The sequence below is a fragment of the Anolis sagrei genome, chromosome X (genome assembly GCF_037176765.1).
Source record: "Anolis sagrei isolate rAnoSag1 chromosome X, rAnoSag1.mat, whole genome shotgun sequence".
Taxonomy (NCBI): Eukaryota; Metazoa; Chordata; class Lepidosauria; order Squamata; family Dactyloidae; genus Anolis; species Anolis sagrei.
Window position 1 is genome coordinate 30409885 of NC_090034.1, and position 21530 is coordinate 30431414.

At 46.7% G+C, this 21530-nt stretch overlaps 1 protein-coding gene across 10 annotated transcripts in view; it reads left to right on the forward strand.

The window, feature by feature from the left end:
• HECTD4 (HECT domain E3 ubiquitin protein ligase 4) overlaps positions 1–21530 on the forward strand; it is a 129600-nt gene that overhangs the window by 60567 nt on the left and 47503 nt on the right. For 6 of the 10 annotated variants that reach the window (XM_060786086.2, XM_060786085.2, XM_060786078.2 and 3 more), the window contains exons 21-34: positions 73–271; positions 578–697; positions 1332–1436; positions 2106–2269; positions 3597–3830; positions 4479–4671; positions 6763–6867; positions 12889–12977; positions 13197–13372; positions 15542–15677; positions 15779–15920; positions 16278–16480; positions 17710–17856; positions 18060–18244. In XM_060786086.2, the coding sequence (XP_060642069.2) occupies positions 73–271; positions 578–697; positions 1332–1436; positions 2106–2269; positions 3597–3830; positions 4479–4671; positions 6763–6867; positions 12889–12977; positions 13197–13372; positions 15542–15677; positions 15779–15920; positions 16278–16480; positions 17710–17856; positions 18060–18244 (2198 nt within the window). The remainder of the gene's footprint in view (positions 1–72; positions 272–577; positions 698–1331; positions 1437–2105; positions 2270–3596; positions 3831–4478; positions 4672–6762; positions 6868–12888; positions 12978–13196; positions 13373–15541; positions 15678–15778; positions 15921–16277; positions 16481–17709; positions 17857–18059; positions 18245–21530) is intronic. The other 4 variants (XM_060786082.2, XM_067473077.1, XM_060786083.2 and 1 more) reach the window with 1 other exon arrangement.

Below are 21530 nucleotides of genomic sequence, written 5' to 3' on the forward strand. Positions count from 1 at the left end.
TTAATATTAAGTAATCCATTCTGTGATATGACTCTTTCCCTAATGCTGCTTCTCCTGATCCTTCTGTTCCAGGATGCTAGAAGAGAAAGAAGAGCCAGGCTTCCTGACTGGCTTGAAGATCCCGGCTCCTTGGGCAGCTGGGAAAACTGTGGAGACTGTGCATCCTGTGAGGGACAACTACAAATTTAAGGAAACGGTGCACATCCCAGGGGCCCGTTGCTTGTACCTGAGGTTTGACAACCGATGTTCCTCGCAGTATGATTATGACAAGGTGAGCGAGGGCCATAAGAAGTGTTCTTACCTGGTCCAGTTGCTCCATGGAGCACACTTTCAGAAAGGGTCAATTTAAAGGGTCAATTCTAGCAGAAATGAACACGTGGCTTTAGGCCTTAGATTACTAAATTGAGAGTGGAGCACTCTCCTTTGTGTCTTCACAGTCTCTTGCTTTCTGTATCATATTTGTTGGTTTTCTCAAGCTGTTTGTGGATTGATTCCCCTGTTCAAAACTGTTGTTAAGATTGTATGGTGATGTCTTTCATCTTCTTGCCACTGAACAGTTTCTTTCTTGTCTTTGAAGTTGGTGATATATGCAGGCCCCAACACCAACAGCCGGAAGGTGGCCGAATACGGGGGTAATACCCTCGGGTACGGCAGTCGCAGTGTCTTGGGAACGGGTTGGCCCAAAGATTTAGTCAAGGTATGGAACAAGTGTTCTTTGGTTTTTTTTTCTAAACTGCCCAAACTGAAGCAAGAAACAATTCTTGTTGATAGTGTCTAGAGACAAATTTGGGGGATGGAGTTAAATGTTGACAGGGTGTGTGTCCTGCTGCATACATCAGCGTTTTTCTGGAGTCTCAATAAAGTACATTCTTTACATAGTTATTATACATTCATTTTTTGCCTTCTTCCCTTTCCAAAGAGTTTGGGTGAGTTTCTCTTATACCACCACTTCCATTATATTCTGACAGGCTGGATCCTAACTGCCAAAGAGTGCAGTTGGAACTGCACTGTATGGTCAGTGTAGATCCCTATAATGCAGTTTGAGTTGGATGAAATTACATTATAGGGATCTACACCAGGCCTCTACACTCTTTGGGCCGCCAACTCCCCAAAGCCCTAGCCAGATTGTTCAATGATCAGGAATTATGGGAGCTGAAGTACCAAACACCTGATCTAGAGTGATCATATAACACGGTTCAAACTGCATTCTTTAGCTATGTAAATCAAGCCACAACTCCACTGGGGAGATTAGGGTGAGAATGAGAGAGCCACAGACAAATCCGCTTTAACGGAGCCTCTTTTCCCTCACTTGGACCTCTCCAAACCCCCAGGTGGAAGGGGACACCGTGACCTTCTCCTTTGAAATGCGGAGTGGGCGAGAGCACAACACACCCGACAAAGCCATGTGGGGCTTCGCTTGCACTGTCCGAGCCCAGGTGAGCAGGAAAATGGTCTCATTGAAAGCCTCATATCTGATGTGAGGGGAATAGGACAGATAACAGGAAAGAGTTTTGGTGGCTATATAATTCTGTCAGCATCAAACTTCCTGACCATGAGAGCTGTCAGCAGTGGAACTCCCTGCCTCAAGAGTGTAGTGGAAGCTCTTCCTTGAAGGCTTTTAAACAGCGACTATATGGCCATCTGTTGGGGGTTCTTTGATTGTGCTTTTCCTGCATGACAGAATGAGGTTGGACTGGATGGCCCATGTGACCTCTTCCAACTCCATGTTTCTATGATTCTATTATTCTAATGCAGTGGTTCTCAGCTTGTGGGTCCCCAGATGTTTTGGCCTTGAAATCCTAGCAACTGGTAAACTGACTGAGATTTCTGGGAGTTGTAGGCCAAAACACCTGGGGAACCACAGGTTGAGAACCACTGTTTTAATGGGTCTGAAAGCTTGATGGTTCATTCCAGTTCTTGTCAGAGCTGCTGACACTGATTCAAATAACCACACAAAGAAAAAGCCCAGCTGATGATACAAGGCCTATTTCCCCCGAAAACACCCAGAGGCCTGTTGGAATAAAAAGATATTTAACTGCATTTTTTTTAAAAACCCAAGTCATGTTGGTTGTTGTGCTCTTCTTTTCCCTTCCTCTGTGGCAAAGGAGTCCTCTGAAGACGTGTCGGGCGGACTGCCTTTCTTGGTAGACCTAGCCTTGGGTTTGTCAGTGCTGGCGTGCTCCATGCTCAGGATCCTCTACAATGGACCGGAGATCACCAAAGAGGAGGAAGCCTGCCAAGAACTCCTGAGGTCCAAACTTTTGCAGCGGTAAGTCACCACGATCTGTTGGAGAGGAAAAGAACCTATTGGCCAATTCTCCAGACCAGATTTCTTTCTTGTGTCGCTGGGAACAGGACGCTATGCTCCAGTGTCTTTTTTCTGTACTTAAAAGCTCAGCAGGTCACCGGGATTGCATTGGGGATGCCTTGCTTGTCAAGGGATCCTGGCACGTGAAGTGATTTATATTTTCCAAATCGCGACTTCCCTGAACTGCTGCAAGCTGGCCAGCAAGTGTCCCAGAAGCAAGCAAAAACACGGCAGAATCCTTTTACAGTAAAAACATGCTTCAATCCATCTGTCAGCAAAGTCCAACTGACAGCTTCTGACCTTATCCACACACTGTTTAGTAAACTCACGGATTCAGGATTTCATCCAAAAATCTGGAAGCTTTAATCTTCACTGTTGCAATATTTACAAAATTCACAGATCTACTTTCAGCTTGTCATGACAAACAATCTAAGTAATCAAATATTCATATACAACATAGGCAGATACTCACACCGAGTCACACTGGAGAGAGGAAGATGGATACTTTCATCCTCCTTATACAGCAGTGGTTCCCAACCTGGGGTCCGTGGAGTGAAAATATAGTCCGCAGCTTCACCATTACTACACCGTTGCCTCGAAACCATACAGCAACGAGAACTACTGGTCTCACGAAACCCTCTTATAGTGCCGAGGCAACGTGGATGTTGGGAGGGGAGAGGCTGACTACCCACGAAATATTACTACTACCACATCAGCTCTAGATTATTAAATACGTTTTTCTTTGGGTGAGCAGATAGCGACTACTGGATGGCATATGTTCTGTATCAGAAACTAGAGCTGATGTGGTCTATCCAATGCAGTTTTCTGAATCAGCACCCCAAATAACCAGTCAGAATCTAAAGCTGACCAAAAACTGATTCGTAACTTTTGGTACTAATGTTGAAGAGTGGTCCCAGTTCAAAGTAGTCCCTGGTCAAAAAAGGTTGGGAACCACTGTTATATAGCAACCTGCTGACAGGTCATCAATGAGAGACACTGGCTGATGCAACCCCTTTGCAATAACCCTCACATGGTTCTGACTCAGCCAATACCATATCCCCTTAAGTATTGCATCATGACATTCACAGTCATTACCCAGGTGCTATCAATTTTCCACATGCTCACCAGATAGTATTTTTACATGACTACAAATGCTGTGCCATTTCTTTCTAACATTGCTGGGCCCTTCCTGCCTTTTCTCCCGAGCACATCCTCGCCATCTTTGCAGCCGCCGGCAGCAGTGCTGTGCATGTTTCCGAATAATGTCTCCCTCTGCTTTGTATTCCAGGTGCCAGTGGCAAGTCGAAGCCAATGGGGTCATTTCCCCAGCTCTCACCCCAAGCCCTTCCCCACTGCCTCTCACCATTGACGAAGACCGGGAATTCACATATCCCTCCGATATCCTGGTGCCCTCCGTTGGCCACTACTTTGAGCTTCCGCGGATCCGTCTTCCTCCAGGGATCATGGTCAAACTCAGGGAAATCTCCGGCCGAGCTCGCCCCCAGTTCCGGCCCAGCATCAGGTATTGGGCATCTTTTCATCTACGGAACTGCAGCCTATGTTCAAAAGAGCTTGCTTTTAAGGAAAGAGTTCTGTCTTCTGGCAAGCCAACCCAGTCAGTTTGAACTATGACTTTTAAAGCACATTCATACATTGAAAACATACACCTATTGCATGTTTACTGGATTTTAATATGTGGTTTTATTGATGAATTTAACTATTTTGTGCCCTGCTTTGAACTGAAAAGAGAAGCAGGTAATAAATTAATAAAGCTGCCAGTGTAATTCTTACTCTCGAGAATTGTTTCCAGCTCTCTTGCTGGTAAAAGCAGTCCAAATAGCCAACCTTTTACATTTGGGAGGCCTGCCCAGTCCATTTTAAGTATGAAATTTAAACTCATCTTGTGTTTACTATTTTCAAATCTTTTTTCTGTATATTTTAATATATGCTTTTCATAGAAATACGTTTTGATATGTGTAATTGACATCATGCCCTGCCTTGAGTGTCAAGGAGTGTCAAGGATAAGAAATAGTAATAATATTAATAATAAGTATTGTATTAAATATTATATAATACCATAATATTACTTAATAATAATGATCATGGTAATAATATATCAGTAGTAGTATTGTTGTGGTTGTTATTGTTATTATTATTATTGCTTTCCCAGGGAGGTGATCCAACCCGACATAATGGAAGAAATGGTGGTGTCCTGTGTGATTAAGCATCTGAACCTGGTCGATGCCCTCCAGTCCCTCATCAACTTCCAGTACCAGGAGGAGCATGCCGAGGAGTACGACCTGCTCTGCAAAATTATGGGGGAAACTTTCAAGAAGCTGAATGCCATGGAGAGGCAATTGCAGGTATGTAAATTCAGCACAACAAGTCCAGGAAAGGAATAGGGGAATGGAGTCACATGGCGCTAAGACACAGCCCCAAAGCACAATGTTTCTGGGATTATGTTCTAGCATAGATAATAAAGTGAATTGTGGGAAAAACAGTACACTTCAGGGGAGCTCTACTCATGATTTATGCATTTGAAAGTAGTCATAAGGATCTGATAATAAAAACCTACTGCTCGTGTTATGTGCCGCAAGACTCAAAAGAGACAAAGCTTGGAAAAAACTAGAGAATTTTAACTATAAAGATCTGGTTAAATTGTATTTATTTCGTGTCAAAAGCATTGCATAAATAAATAAGTATAAAACTAATGAAATAAAGGGAACACAAGCAACTAAATGGGTTTAGACCAAAAACAGGCAACAGCGACCTCATTGACTGTAGCTTTAAACAGTTCTTCCTCTGTGCATGAGGCAGGGCATTGTGGGTAAGCATACAGGTGCTGAGTTGTTTGTTCTGCTCTACAGTCGCACAAGGTGAAGGATTCTTCCAGGTGGTGCCATTTTGCCAGGTTGTGCTTTGATTTGCCCACTCCACCTCTAAGTCTGTTCAGGGACTTCCATGTTGCCCATTCTTGGTTTGCCCCTGGAGTAAGGCCCTTGTGGGGGGGTGGGGGGGTTGCCTGATTTTGCTGCCCACAGGGATATTCTTGCTGTTACTGGAGGAACATTAAGAGGAGTGGTGATTCTCATGAAACCTTCCCTTGATTTGAGTCTACTGGGAAGAGGCCGATCGCTGTGCAGTGGGTGGCTTTCACAGTGGTCAACCTTATTTCTCTCGCAATTGACAGCAACTTCTCGTCACACATGGAGGGGGCAATGCCAGTTAGTTTATAAAGACTATCAGCAGGTGTAAGTTTAAGACATCTTGTGATTATTCTACACATCTCATTCAGTGCTATATTCACCTTCTTCGCATGGGCAGACTTGTGCCAAACAGGGCAGGCACACTCAGCAGTTGAGTCAGACAAGGCCAGGACTGATGTTCTTATTGATTTGGGTCTGCACCCCATGCGCTGCTAGTAAGCTTCCACAGGATGTTATTGTGTGCGGCTACTTTGTGCTTGGTTTTTGCAGTGTTTTCCAAATGTTAGTGTTCAATCTAAGGTGAGACTGAAATATTTAGGGTAGGAACAGTGTTTAAACTCTTGGCCTTCCCAAGTAACTTTCAATTTTCTGTTGACTTCATGGTTACGTAGGCGGAAAGCACCCACTTGTGTCGTGGCAGGGTTAGGCTTCAGGTGGTTATCTTTGCAGTACCTGGAGATTTCTTTCAGGGCATTAGGAAGTTGGTTCTCGACTGTTTCAAAGTCTCTTGCTTGTGTTGTCAGGCCAAGGCCATCAGCATATATCGAGCTCTTTGTGAGTGGCTGATCATTAGTAAAGATGTTAAACAAGGTCGGTACAAGAACGCTGCCTTGGGGTAAACCATTATTTTGTCTCCTTCTTCTACTTTTCCTGTCCCGAAACTCCAGTTGAGGTTTTCTACAAGGGTCAGGACAGTTTTTGTGAAATCATAGTCCCGGATAATATGGTAAACTTTATGCAGCATTTTCCTATGTTGCATCGTGTCATAGGCTGCTATAAGGTTTACAAAAACTGTTCTCGTAATGCAACCTTTCTCATAACCTGGTTAAATGGGGTATGGGCTATAGCTCTATTGGAAAACCTAACATAAGGAAAGGTTAGCAAAAGGAGAAATGGAAAAAGATCTATTTGGTAAGACAAGGAAGCAATTTATTAGCTTCATGTGTAAAGTTATTGGTGGATTCAAACCACTAAAGGATGAAGAAAAGCTGTGGAGGAACAATTAGAAAACATATTGCAACAATTATATGTAATAGATGAAATGAGAATAAGGAGTAGTCATTGAATGGACAGAGCTGGGAAATGTTTTGAAATCACTTAAAAAACCTTTTCAAATTATACATAGATAGATGACAAATCCAAGGAAAGATACTTGCTGCTTTTAGAATTTAAAAGATGTGTTCTGGTTTGTCGGTGACGTTTGCAATGGTGACGGCAATCCACTGCATTTATGCTTTTTTTTGGCAGAGTGTTGCAGAGTTGGAGCAGAAGTGGCAAAGTGAAGTGGAGGAGTCCATGTCTGGGAAGCTGGAGAACAACGTGCCCTTCTTTTACGACTATCACTTTAATGAGGTGAGCCACCACCTTAAAGGGCCAGGTTCTTTCCCCCTTCCATAAAATCGACATCACATCCGCCTACCTACGTGACCGCATCTCTGTTTACGAACCCACACGATCTCTTCGTTCATCTGGAGAGGCCCTGCTCACGATTCCACCTGCATCGCAAGCGCAATTGGTGGGGATGAGGGATAGGGCTTTCTCGGTGGTGGTCCCTCGACTCTGGAACTCTCTACCTAAGGAGATCAGGCAGGCCCCGTTGCTAGAAATCTTTAGGAGGAGCTTGAAAACGTGGTTGTTCCAGTGTGCCTTTCCAGAATAAGCAATCTCCTAGCACTATGTCCCAACGCACTTTATCAGAGATTCAGGATATCTGCATGCCCATCCCCCTCCAAACACTCCACCTTGTCATGCCCAGCACTTTTAATTTTAATTGTTACAATTGGCCCGGCCATTGTTTTTAATTGCATCATTGGGTGTTGTTAATTGTTATTGCTTTGTTTTTTTGCATTATTGTGTTGTTGTTGTTGCTGCTGTTTTATTGTTGTACTTGGGCTCGGCCTCTTGTAAGCTGCACCGAGTCCTTCAGGAGATGGTAGCAGGGTACAAATAAAGTATTATTATTAGTATTATTATTATTATTATTATTATTATCAAATCTGAAGAAAACAAACAACACAAACAACAAGCAAAACTATACCAGAGAGCCACGCAATAGAGAAAAACATTATAAAACTGACCCTCAAACCTGAATGGCCAAAATACAAAAGGAAAATGGCAGAAATGAAAACTGACTTCTAACTGTTTTTTCTCTGGTTATGTTTTAAATCTTGTGCCTCCCTTTCTCTCATTTATTAATCTATTCATTTAAATCACATTAATTAACAAAACCAACACTCATCAAATTTCCATCATCCCCCCCCCCCCAAAAGTCAATCAGGAGTTTTTAGTGTTTCAGAAATGTTGCTAAATGGATTATATATTACCATATGACACATACATATAGAGAATTACTTTTATTTATATAATAAAAATAATTATATATGTAATAAATGTGTGTGTATGTATATATGTGTGTTTCTCCTTCATGGTGTCTGTTGAAATAAGCACATGTGATAGTTGATGCACCTGTGCAGCAATCATTGGAAAACTCTGACAAGCTGACAAGGCTTGTGGCTGCCGCCCCGCCCCTCTTCCCCATGAGGCATATAAGCCAGATGACGGGCTGTAGGTGTAGTTCCTTTTTTCCCAGCCGCCTAAGCAGCAGCATTTGGGAACCTCTCTGACTGAAAATTTACCATACAACTCGGATTGTCTTTCGGATATTCTCCTTTCTCCAACCCTGACTTGGACTGGCTTATCGTTTGCTCTACTTTCTGGCATCCTGACCTGGTCTGTATTGTGGCAATGTTTAAAAAGTGTGTGTCTTGTGGGGAAAAGCTCCCTGACTCAGACGGCCACACTATGTGTGTAATTTGCTTGGGAGAAGCACATTTGGTGCAAACTTGCTCTGCCTGTAAGGTTTTTAGGCCCAGGCAAGGAACAGCAGAGAGCAGCAGCTTAAAACTGTGCTGTATGAGAAGGCTCTCCTCCCCTCTACTTCGTCTGGATGCAGGGCAACATCAGAGCCTCCTGACTCTTCTTTAAAGCTTGTGGATGTGCAGCCACCTACTTCTTTGAGAAAGGGTGTGCATGCGAGGTCTCCTTTTCCGGCGAAGACAGGAGGGAAGAAGCAAAAGACGCGTGGCGTCTCTGTTTCCCGCCACCAGCCGCACTCCCTGCGGCTTGGCTGGCAGACTGCTTCTCCAGCACCGCAGCCTCCTTCGCTGGAGCAGGCCTTGCTGCTGGCATCTTCCTCTTCGGCCCCGCCCCAAGCTCTCTTCGCAGAGCACGTGGCGCAGGTGCTGCCAGTGTCGGCCGGAAGTGCGGGTGGGGCTTCTCCTCCTCCAGAGTTAACACCCCAGCCCAGCCACTATGTGCAGCCCTCTTTGGGCTTGCCGGCTTCTGCGGGGCAGCGGGCGTTTGCTCACTCGAGCCCATCGCCCAGCCCCGAGCGGGCACTCTCTCTCCTGGCCACTGTGCCGGTGCAGAGGTTAAGCCGGGTGCGGCGGTCTCCTTCGTCAGCTTCCCGCAGCTCCTGGCGTTCCAGAAGCCCTTCTCCAGGTCAGCATTCTTGGGTTTGTCGAGGTCGGAGCCCAGGGCCCTATGGCCATTATGTCTCCCCTGTGGCACATTTGCCTGAAGAGCACCGCTCTCCCTCTGGTGGAAAGAGCTATGTGCATTACTCACCTGGAGGAAGAGCTTATCATCTCACTCCAGTGCAGGCACCACAGGCTCATGTTGCTTCTGTGCAGCACTGCCCTCCTACTTCTGTGCCTTTAAATCTCTTGCAGCCTCAGGTGGTTCAGGAGGCAGCATCTCTTTCTGACTCAGGATCGGAGCAGGAGCAGGAGGCAGCATCTCTTTCTGACTCAGGATCTTCTGTAAGCCCTGTCAAACCTCCAGATGCTGCTGAGCCTCAGCCCTCGCTTGTCTCAGAGGACACTTTAGCTTTCTTGGCCCTTATGATACGTATGTCTAAGGCCCTTAATTTGACTCCAAAGAAGGAGCAGCAACCAGTGGAGGATCCTATGTTTCCTCCTGATGAGCAAATTAGACAACCTCTGGCATCTACCTCTTTACCAGCCCTTCATATTTGCTCCAGCTTACTAAAAACCCCGATCAGGCTCCATCAGCGGTGCCAGCGGTTTCTAGGTCATGGGACGCTTGCTACCGCATTTATCTTGGGTCTGCAGACTGGGTAGCGTGGCCACCTAAACCCAATACGGTGGTGGTGAAGGTAGCCAAGTGTAAGCAGTCCCATAATACTCAGCCCACTCCTCCAGACAAGGAGGGTAAGAAGTACCATGCCAATGCCAGTTTAATGGTTCGAATGGCGCATTATGGAGCATACATGTCTTCCTACAACGCTTTTTTGTGGAATAAAATTGGGCCATTTCTGTATCTCCTTCCATCTCCTCAGCAGAGTGTGGCCAAGGCTTATCACCGTGAGGCCCTTGTCCTCACCCGTACCCACAAGGACATGGCTCAGCACACTGCTGACATGGCAGGGAAGTTGTTCTCCCTTGCCACATCCATAAGACATGCGTGGCTACATACCTCCACCCTGTCGGAGGAATTAAGAATGTTGGCAGAAGACATGCCTGCTCATGATGATGGATTGTTCAGTCCTGGGACTTATACTAACCTGAAGGAGTCTCAGGAGGTGCTTCAGGCAGCCAATAAGTATGGCTTCACGCAGCCTTCATCCTGTTCTTGCTCCAGGAGCCGACAGCCCTCTTCCTCTTATTCTAGAAGATCTTTTCCATCTTCTTCTCGCACTTCCAACCAACCAAGAGCTCTACAGTCCCCAAAGCAGCAGACGCAGTCTTCGACACGTCAGCAGGGTAAGGGGAAATTTCAACCCAAGGGCAAGCGTCGCTTTTAGCGACATCTCCCCTCCCCCTTCTCCGACCCCTTCACTTCCTCACAGGGTGTCTTCGCTTCCACCTTCTGCTCAACCACCACTGCTTGTGCATTTTGGCACGCGTTTGGCCGGCTTCTACGGGGCATGGAGATCTATCACCACCGATAGGTGGGTGCTGGATGTGTTTCGTCACGGATACTCTATCGAGTTCAAGAGTCCTCTACGCCTTGGCTTTGTTAGAACTACGCCGCCTTCGGATGTCCTTTTGGATGAGGTTCGCACCCTCTTTCACAAAGGGGCGATTGTGCCGCTTCACCCTTCTCCGTTTTCTTCTGCTTTTTTCTCCATCTATTTCTTAGTCCCTAAGAAGGATAGAGGCCAACGGCCTATTTTGGATCTGCATGGTCTTAACCAATACATCCGACCACGCAAGTTTCACATGGTGACTCTCCAGACCATCTTGCCATTTCTTCCTCGTGGGGCGTGGTTCGCCACAATAGATTTAAAGGATGCCTACTTCCACATGGCCATCGCGCCACGCCACCACGAGTGTTTGTCCTTCAAGATAGGCGACAAGGACTGGGCCCACCAACCACGAGTGGGCGCTGCACCCTCACGAGACTCACCTTCTCTTTTGTTGGTGGGGATGGCCGGACATCGACCTGTTTGCAGCACCAGCCAATTCCAAATGCAAACGCTTCTGTGCCAGCATGCCACAAGGAACACCACAGGGATGTCTGGGGGACGCCTTTCTCTACAGTTGGCACGGACCCCTGTGGTATGCTTTTCCACCACTGCCTCTCTTCAGCAGAATGGTGGCCAAGTTGGATGCAGACAGAGCCAACACCATCCTGATAACACCTTGGTGGCCAAGACAACCCTGGTTCGCCCTCCTCCAGACCATGGCTGCGGGCGACGATGTCACACTGAGCAGTCGGCCAGACTTGCTCACTATCCAGGACGGTCATGTCCGTCACTCTATTTACACGCCAGCATGGTGTGCAGCCTCTGCAGGCCCCTACTTCACTCCTTCAGTTCCTTGCGACGTTGGCAGAAGAGGGCCTGGTGCTTTCTTCGATCAAGTGCTATTTTGCTGCTCTCTCAGTGTATCGCTGCAGGGAAGGTGGCTCCTCATGGTTTCAGGACCCTCTTGTCCAACTCTTCCTTAGAGGGTACAGGAATCTCCGACCACCAGTCTCCCCTCCACCTCCCTCTTGGCAGCTTGATTTTGTGTTGTCAGCATTGATGAAGCCACCTTTCGAACCTATGGGTACGGCCGATCTTTCTCACCTTTCATGGAAAGTTGCTTTTTTGGTGGCAGTCTCCTCGGCTCGATCCAGCGAGTTGTGTGCACTCCGTGTTGATGAGCCCTAGCTCCGATTTCATAGGGACAAGGTGGTTCTCAGAACCGACATCGCCTTCCTCCCTAAGGTCGCTTCGGCATATCATTTGGGTCAAGACATTGTGCTTCCAGCATTTTTCAAGCTCCACAAACGGAGCTTGAGTGGCCGCTTCATCTTCTTGATGTCCTCAGTGCACCTTCTACCTTCACAGTGCACCTTCTACCTTCACAGGATGAAGGACTTCAGGCAGTCTCCTAGGCTTTTTGTGAAATACCGCAGTGACACCAAAGGTCTGCCTGTTTCCCCCCAACGCCTCTTGGCATGGGTGGTCTCTACCATTAGACTTGCCTATCAGATGGAGGGCAAAGATCCGCCTGTGCATCTGAGGGGCCACTCCACGAGAGCAGTCGCTACATCGGCAGCTTATCTTCGTGGAGTTCCATTGGACGACATCTGTCGGGCGGCGATCTGGACCACTCCGTTAACATTCGCTACCCATTATAAGATGGACGCCCAGTCGAGGAGGCATGCCACGTTTGGCAGAGCGGTTCTCTTCTCGGCAGTGGCATGACGCCCACCATCCAAGGTTTGTGGCTTGCTAGTCTATCACATGTACTTATTTCAACAGACACCACGAAGAAGAAATGATGGTTGCTTATCTGTAACCATGTTTCTTCGAGTGGTGATCTGTGAAATTAGCACATCCCCGCCCTTCCTCCCCGCAGATCATGCCTCCAGCCTCGTGCCGCTGCATGGCGGTGGGGAACTACACCTACAGCCCCTCATCTGGCTTATATGCCTCGTGGGGAAGAGGGGCAGGGCGGCAGCCACAAGCCTTGTCAGCTTGTCAGAGTTTTCCAATGATTGCTGCACATGTGCATCAACCATCACATGTGCTAATTTCACAGATCACCACTCAAAGAAACATGGTTACAGGTAAGCAACCATCATGTGTGTGTCTCATATAATAATATATGAAGTGTCATCCTGTCTCACAGGAATGGATCCCTGTAATAGAACTATCTGTGTGTGTGTGTGTGTGTAAATTCTGTTACAGGGATCCATTTCTTGTGAGACAGGGTGATGCTTCAGTTGAAAATTTCCTGATCTGATTTATTTATTTATTTAAGTCACTTTTATCCCGCCCATACTAACCTTTGCATTACTTCTTTAATCTGCTACTGTAAGAATCACTGTATTGGGGGTATATTTGTCTCCCCTCTTTAGAGCAAAATGAAGGAACTGGAACTACTGTGCTCAATGAAGGAAATTTCATTTGATGGAGGTGACCTTGAGAACATGGTTCTCTCACTGAGGTGAGTGGGGTTCCCTGCGTTTTCAGGGATTGGATTCTCCTGCTCCGTCCTGCCTTTGAATAAGGGTGAGAGGGCCCATTTGGGTACCCAGAAATAGTCTCCAGGCCTTCCTTGTCTGAGCTTTCCACTCCAGTTTGTCTCCTGAGTGCAGCCTGCTAGAATCTTCAGGTGCAGACAGATTGCCTGACCCTCTCGGATTTACCTCCCTTACTTTTGTAGGGAGAAGTTCATCCAGGAAGTGAACTCCCTGCACCAGAAGCCTTTGCATCCCATGGGGAAGACCAAAACACTGGTCAAGAGCCTGATGAACCGGGCAGAGCTGCTCTTGCACGTCACCATTGCTGCCCAGTCTGGCCTGACCCGCAGCATCTCTGGCACCCCTGCTGAGACCCCAGGTAGTGATTGAGCCAAATGTGAACAGTGGGGCCTTAAAGCTTACATGTATTGCATTTTACCTTTTATTTAATACTAGCTTAGGTACCTGGCCTATGCCTGTGTTCGGTAATTTGTAACGCTTTTGTTTTTTATGAATACTCCCATTAGAAAATGCGTAAGGATGTTGGTGAACCACAATTCCCAGAATCTTGGGTCGCTCACCCCCAAACACTTCTAGTATTCAAACTTGGCCACATTGTGTGCCAAGTTTGGTTCAGAACCATTGTCGGCTGGGCTCACAGTGCTCTCTGGATGCAGGTGAACGACAGTATTTATATACCGCCTTTCTCACCCTCGGGGGGGGGGGGGGGGGGGACACTCAAATTACACATAAATAATGGCAAGATTCAATGCCTCACGTTGGGCCCAGATACGATGCCAATACAAACAATTACAATAATAAAACTACAATTAAACATAAATCACAATTAAAACAATACATCAACAAGGATTAAAACAATAAAACAGTCTCGTCAGTTGAATCACCATTCCAGTCAACCACCAGTCCGACCACCTCGGGTCTGTGTGCCAAGTTTGGTCCAGATCTATCATCATTTGGGTTCACAGTGTTTTCTGGATGTGGGTGAACTACAACCCCCCTCCCCAAACCCCATCAGTATTTTATTTATTATTGTTGTTGTTGTTATTATTATTATTATTATTATTATTATTATTATTATTACCAGCTTAGGTACCCAGCGATGTCCAGGTTAGGGATTTTTCGTGGATAAACATTAGAAGTACTCATTGTTTGGTTTTACATTTTATGAATGAGACCCATGAAGAATGTGGGTTTGCATGAAATGCATGAAAATGCATGGAGGATGTGGGTAAACTACAACTCCCATAATCAGGCATCAATCCTGATGGGTCCGTGTGCCAGGTTTGGACTAGATCCATCGCCAGTGGGGTTCATAGTGCTCTCTGGATGTGGGAACCATCTTGGAAAATACAAACAAACATAGATAGGTGCAAACATACATACAAATGTATATTCACATTTTATATGTGTGTGTGTGTATCCATATCTATCTGTCTATCTATCTATACACACATATATACAGGCAGTCCCCAAGTTACAGACATCTGACTTCTAAACTAATCATAGTTAAGAATGGGGATGGAAAACAGGAAGTGAGAGGACACCTCTCGGAAGGGAAATTCACTCCTGGGATAGTTATAATGGGAAATGGGTGTCTCCACTGAAACTGTATCACCAATCCTTGTTTCCACAACAAGCCACATTTTCCCAAATCCAATACTCCCAGGGGCACAGACAGCAAAACAAAGAAGAGGAGGGGCACAGATAGCAAAGTAAATACCACAAGGGTGTTAACCCTTCCCTATGCGGTCGAAAGCTAAATAATATATATATATATATATATATATATCTTTACCGTATTTATATTCCACCCTTCTCACCCTAAAGGGGACTCAGGGTGTATCCCAAAACATACATATAGGCAAACATCCAATGCCGATTATACAATGACAACACAGACAACATAGACAGACGTATATCTAGGCTTTCCCATCTTTCGCTAATTTGCAGTTTGTGTTTGGTTCTGGCCATGGGGGATTGTGAGGGTGCCATCGCTCCATCTTCCCTGCCAAAAGGCCTTTTTGTTTGTAAACTTCCTCCTTTTTGATAGAATCACATGCCCAAATACTTCCCCACTTTTTAACGCGGTCCCTATTTATCTACTCACATTGCTGTTTTTGATTTGCTAGGTGCACAGAGAGCTGGGCTGAAGGTCAGGAGCTCACCCTGCCCCAGGCTTCTAACTGTCAACCTTTTGGTTGGCAAGATTTACTGAAGGTGGTGATTAACCTGCTGTTCTAAAGCCTAGCCCTTATATATATAACTTGCAATCAAATTCAACTTAAGAACAGACCTAAAGAACCTATCTTTCTTGTAACTTAGGCACTGCCTGTATATTATTGGAGGCTTATAGTGTATAAGCCCCTGTAATTCAAGTAATAACAATAATAATACATTGATTCACTGCCTTTCCTTACAGATAATTTCCTTGTGTCTCTATTATTCGGTGACATGGTTCAATGCAAGCCATTTCCTTCCTCGTTTGCTTTAGGAATGGCTTCCCCTATTATTCCTTTTTCTTCCCCAGCGTGCAAGTCTGCCTCGGAAACCAAGGTGATCTCCCATGCTGTCCGCCAGCCGGTTTTCCTCCGCAGCATGTCAGCCCCCTCAGACCTGGAAATGATTGCCAATGAGGATCTGGAGTTCACGAGGTCGAGCCAAAGGTAGATCAGCTTCCTGTCTTCCTTCTCCTTCTGTTGATTGCTCCCTGTGCCTTTGGGGGTGCCATAATGACCTCTCTTTCTCCATTGCCTCACCTCCCCAGGCGGCGCCACGTGACGAGTCACAGGAGCAGCTCCTTTACTCTCCTTCAGTCCCTGACCATCGAGGACAGCCGAGATAAACCCACCTACAGCGTCTTGCTGGGCCAGCTGTTTGCTTTCATCGGGACCAATCCTGATCAAGCAGTAAGTCAAGCTCAGAGTTACTTTCTCTGTGAGTGTGTTGCACAAGTAGGAAACCAATAAACCTAGCACACCATATAGTAAGCAGTGCAGACCACAGAAGCCAAGAATTCATCATCATTAAGATCCAACAAGCTGTGGAAAGTCATGTCAAGTATTCCAGAAGGTGCCATAGCCGAGGAAGTCCCAGCTACAACTGTATTTTTTTTCAGGTGGCTGAGAACTCAAGGGATGCCCCTGATAATGAATGAAGGGCTCATGGCATGAAAGGCACTCACAACTCAGATCAGTTAGTCAAACAGAAAGAGGGCTGGCAACGCACAGGCAAGGCAATACCACTCATGCGTCTCTTTCTCACAGGTCTCGAGCAGCAGTTTCTTGTTAGCTGCTCAAACCCGGTGGCGCCGCGGAAACACCCGGAAGCAGGCTCTGGTCCATATGAGGGAGCTCCTGACGGCGGCCGTCCGGGTCGGAGGCGTGACTCATCTCGTGGGTCCCGTCACAATGGTCCTGCAAGGAGGCCCACGGTCAGTCCCTCACTATCAACTGTCAAGGGGACCAAGGTGGGGAAAGTGCCCTTTAGGTGCCAGCAAAATCATCTGCAAAAATGGGATGGGTTTTAGTCAGTTTGGGATGTAGCCAAAGAATACAGGGTTAGTCAAAATGCATAGGCCAATACGCCATTCAATTGAATGGCTTATTGGCCTATGCATTTTGACTAACCCTGTACTTTGATTTGATGTTGGTCTAACTCAAACCTTTCCAGCCGTGGAGCCCTTCTTGGAGCAAAAGTTTCCCATAGAGCCCCAAGAAATGTTTACGTATTCTATTATATATTACATTATATATAAAATATGTATATCAGACATGGCCAAACTTTTGACCAATATAAGCTTTTTGGCCAGTATTTCAGTGGAAGACCCCAAGGGCCACAAGTCCAACCCCCTTCTGCCATGCAGGGAAAGCACAATCAAAGTGCCCCCAACAGACAGCCATCCAGCTTAAATAATAATAATAATAATAATAGGAGGAGGAGGAGCAGCAGCAGCAGCAGCCCCAGGGACCATCCGGTCCAACCCCCTTCTGCCATGCAGGAGAATCACAATCAAAGCACCCTCTGAGCAGTGGAAAGGAAATAGGGTTTTGGAAGCAAGGAAGGCTAGTGGGAAATGATCTGGGCGGTGAGGAAGGTGAGGAAAACAGTATTTTGGGGCGAGGGAGGCGAAGGAGCAGGAAGGAGGAGGGAAAGCTTGGAGCAGGAGGAGGGAGGAATCACAGAGCCCCTCAGTATGTTTCATGGAGCGTACTTAGAGAACTGCTAGTCTAACTAACTGGCGTCTCCCAGAGAAATGTGCCACTCATCTTTTTGGTGAGGCATAACAACAAATTCAAAACTAACTGGCGTCTCCCAGAGAAGTGTGCCACTCATCTTTTTGGTGAGGCATAACAACAAATTCAAAGCTACTTCATCCATCCTGCCTCTTTCCCAACTTCCTTATGGAGTAACCAGGACTGATAATATTATGAATGCGATTCTGTAACACTTCCATTCCCTTCCATAGTTTTCCTTGCTCAGACTGGATGTTTGTGTGCCCTTCAAATGTATCTTGCTGCCAGCCGTTCTTCAATTAATAATTAATTCAATAATTAATAATTCTTCAATGGGTGTGGTGGTGGTGGTGGTAGTCTGCCGCCTGTATTTGGAAGCCTTCTCCTTCCGCGGAAACCTTTCAAGGGGTACTTCTTGAAGACCTTGTCCAGAATGGGGCTGATATGTTGAAACTCCCCACAGAATTGAAGAGCTGACCTGTGGAGGAATGGTGGAGCAAGTGCAAGAAGCCTTTGGGGAGACCATGACTTCGGTGGTGGCCCTCTGCGCCCGGTATCCCATTGCCTGCGCCAACAGCATTGGCCTGCTCTGCACCATCCCATATACCAGGTAGGCACCGCTTACCCACCTGTCTGTTGCAGGTTCACTTATGTCCGTGTGTGTTTCCAAAGGGAAGCATTTCAAACCCATTTGGACTACTTGGTTTGGGCTTTTTGCCATTCACCACTTCCACGTGTGCTGTTTTCTACTTGAGAGAGATGAACTTCCTTTGGCACTCACACACCCCTGTTGCTACTTGTATCTCTGGTCAGGAGTGAAGAGAAGTGCCTGGTGCGGAGTGGCCTGGTCCAGCTGATGGACCGCCTGTGCAGCCTCAGCAGCCAGGCTGAGTCCAGCTCCAATGAGAAGCAGACCAAGAAGCAGAAAGTGGCCACCATGGCTTGGGCAGCCTTCCAAGTGCTGGCCAACCGTTGTGTCGAATGGGAGAAAGAAGAAGGTAGGCGGGCAATGCAGGCTGAGTTCTGCCGTAGCCACAGACATTACTCCGCCAAAGAGAGGGAAATAAACCTTGGGGTGAATTGAGTTGTTAGTGGACACTCCATTTGAAGGATTGAGAGGGGTCAAAGGGAAGCCCATGTTTGTTTGTTTTTTCCAGTAGTGATGGCATGTATTTGTGCTTGTCCTGTTTTGAAAAGAGTGCCTGGCACACTCCATTCTGATACCCAAAGGTTCATCTTTTTGCTGGGCTTGCTTCTCAGAGCACCAATGGGTTGATATTGAATACATTGGCTTTTGCCCCAGGCCAGGGCTGTCAAACCCATTTCCACCGAGGGCCTCATTTGCCATATATATATATATATATATATATATATATATATATATATATATATAGCTGGCCCTCACTCTCCATGGATTCTCTGTCTATTGATTCAATGGTCCTTTGAAGGCAACTGTAAGGCAAATGAGGCCCCTGGGGGGAAAATGGGTTTGACAGCCCTGGCCTGTCAAATATATATTAAGTAAATATATTTTCCCTACGTGGTTGTGCTGTGAATTTGCACATTTGGTACTTCTGCACATGCGCAGCATCGCTCCGGAATCTTCAGAACAGAACTTACCTGGAGTGGCGACCCAGGTGAAGACGTTGAGAAAGACAAAGAAGACAAAAAATATTGAAGGCAAAACGGCTGCAAAGTTCCCAAAGAAAGCGGCAGGAATCGGGGCTGCGGCTTCTCAGCTGATACCTCCCTTGGAGAAGGGAAAAGAGGCTTCTCTACGTGGCGGTGATGCTGGAGTGGAGCCGGCATCGGCCTCAGCTCGCCCCGCGCGAGCACAGGAGGAAACTGAAAATGAAACTGAGCCGAGATCGGCCAGGACACGCCCCGCGCGTGCTCAGGAGGAGGCTAACACCACGCCTCCGATGCCGATGCTCTCGGCGCCGGCTCCTCCCATGGCTCAACGGATTGGATTTGGGGAGGAGCCGAGATGGGCGCCTTCTGTAGCGCTCCCTTCCACATCGGGAGCAATTGGCTCAGCAGCCCCTTCTCGGCGCCGCGCGCGCTCGCTCCTTCCCGCACAAGCAGAAATAAAAGGGGATGTCGGGACCACTCGAGCTCGAGTGATTCCTCCCCTTCTTCTACTACTTCCTGCTCTGATTCATCATGTTCTGCAAGGAAACGCAGACGCGCACGCGCCAAGAGAGCAATATCGACCTCATCCTCGAGATCCTCACGCTGGGGGGGTCAAAGTGACAGAGGACGTCCATTCCCTCATCCAGGCTTCTATGAGATAACCCCGCAGGGACAATTTATTTATTGTGGACCACCACCAGGGTCTCCGAGCCAAGAGGACATTTATCCTACTAGGCATGGTAATGCTGATAAAGACTCTAGAACAAACAGACATTTGTCAAGGCATGAGACATTGCCTATGCATATAAGAAATGAGCACCATAGGAACTACTATCCCCAAAGGGATACACCATTGCCTATTTCTGAAGACCAACTCGCAGCCGAGAATGTGGAGTCAGATTCCTCTGCGGAAATTGTTGAGTCTTCAAATGTGGAAAAGGATCAGGACTCCAATGTGAACCGTTTAGAGGACTATAATAAGTTTGCACAAATGATTGGAAGAATGATAACTGCTTTGGACATTCCTGCCCCAAAACCAGTTTCCACGGTGGATGACCCAATGTTTCCACCTGAGCAGCAGGACAGTTCCTCATCAACATTACTCCCAACTTTACCATACTTGTTAAAGTTGACTAAGGTCCCTGATATGTCCCCATAAACTGCCCCTGCTATCCCTAGGAGGGTTGACCTTCTTTACAAAGTTGATCTTTCAACAGCAAATTGGATTGCTCACCCCACCACACCTAATACGGTGGTGGCGGAAGCAGCTAGGTCTAGAAGGCCTAAAAAATATTCTGTAACACCACCTGATAAGGAGGGCAAGAAAATAGACTCCCTTGGGAAGAAAGTACATGTGGCTGCGGGATTATTTGCTAGGATGGCTCATTATGCAACCTACATGAGCGGGTACCAGAGTTTTCTCTGGAACAAAATGTTACAATTTATCAATCTCCTGCCAATTGAAGACCGCCGTCTTCCTAAGGCTTTTCAGGCAGAGGCCCTTGTTCTCTCTAGATTTCAGAAAGACTTTGCCAAACATATGGCTGAGACATCCGGTAAACTTCTTGCCTCAGCCACAGCCATACGATGCCATGCATGGCTTCGTGCTTCTACATTATCGGAAGAAAGCCGTTTGTTGGCGGAAGACCTTCCTATGAATGAGGAAGGCCTTTTTGATCCAACAACTGACGAAAAGATTAAACACTCACGTGAAGTTATGCAAGCAGCCAAATATCCATATCCGTATCCATACCCATGGCAGCCAGGTAACCAACAGAAACCTCACTGGCAGCAATCGTCACCCTTCAGCCCCGCCCATCCTCCCCGCAGTTTGTCATGCCTCCTCCTTCTAGCCATTTTAGCGGCGGAAGAGATCTGGAGGCGGTTAGCCAGCCGCGGGCTATTTATACTATCATGGGGAGTGTGCGCGGGGCCAACCGCCGATTCTTTTCAAAATCTAACTGAAGATTCCGGAGCGATGCTGCGCATGCGCAGAAGTACCAAATGTGCGACTTCACAGCAGACCACTAGGGAAACTACGGTTACAGGTAAGCAACCTCTCATATTTACTTACATACATACATACATACATACATGCATACATACATGCATACATACATCATGGTCGGAGTGCTTTGGTTTTTACCCAGTTTGAGTCCCTCAGATGTTCTTGAATGACAATTCCCATCCCTTTGGATTATCTGCCATGCATACTGGGGATAATGGGAATGGGAACCCAATAGCACTTGTGGCTCTTAGGTTGGGGAAAGCCAGACATCATGTCCACAAGCCTTGTATCTAAATGCAGACCTCACTCTTTTGACTAAATAAAATAAACTGCAGTCTTCCAGAGGTTACTGTATCACAGCTCCCATAAGCTCTAATCATGAGGAATACAGGAGTTGTAGCCTCTGTCTGGAGAGCCACATAAAATGACATGGGGGGCTGATCCACTACTTGAGTTATACCAAGCTGTTGTGAGGCTGAGGATGTCTCCTATAAATCTATCCAGTGTGAATCATTGTAGCTCATACTAATGTTTAGAAACAGTATGGGAAACCCTTTGTCCTTCTGACCATTTCTGCCCTCCAATGGCAAGTCTCCAGCTAGGAGCGATCCAGTTGGATCTGACAGAGCGCCCTCTCTCTTGCC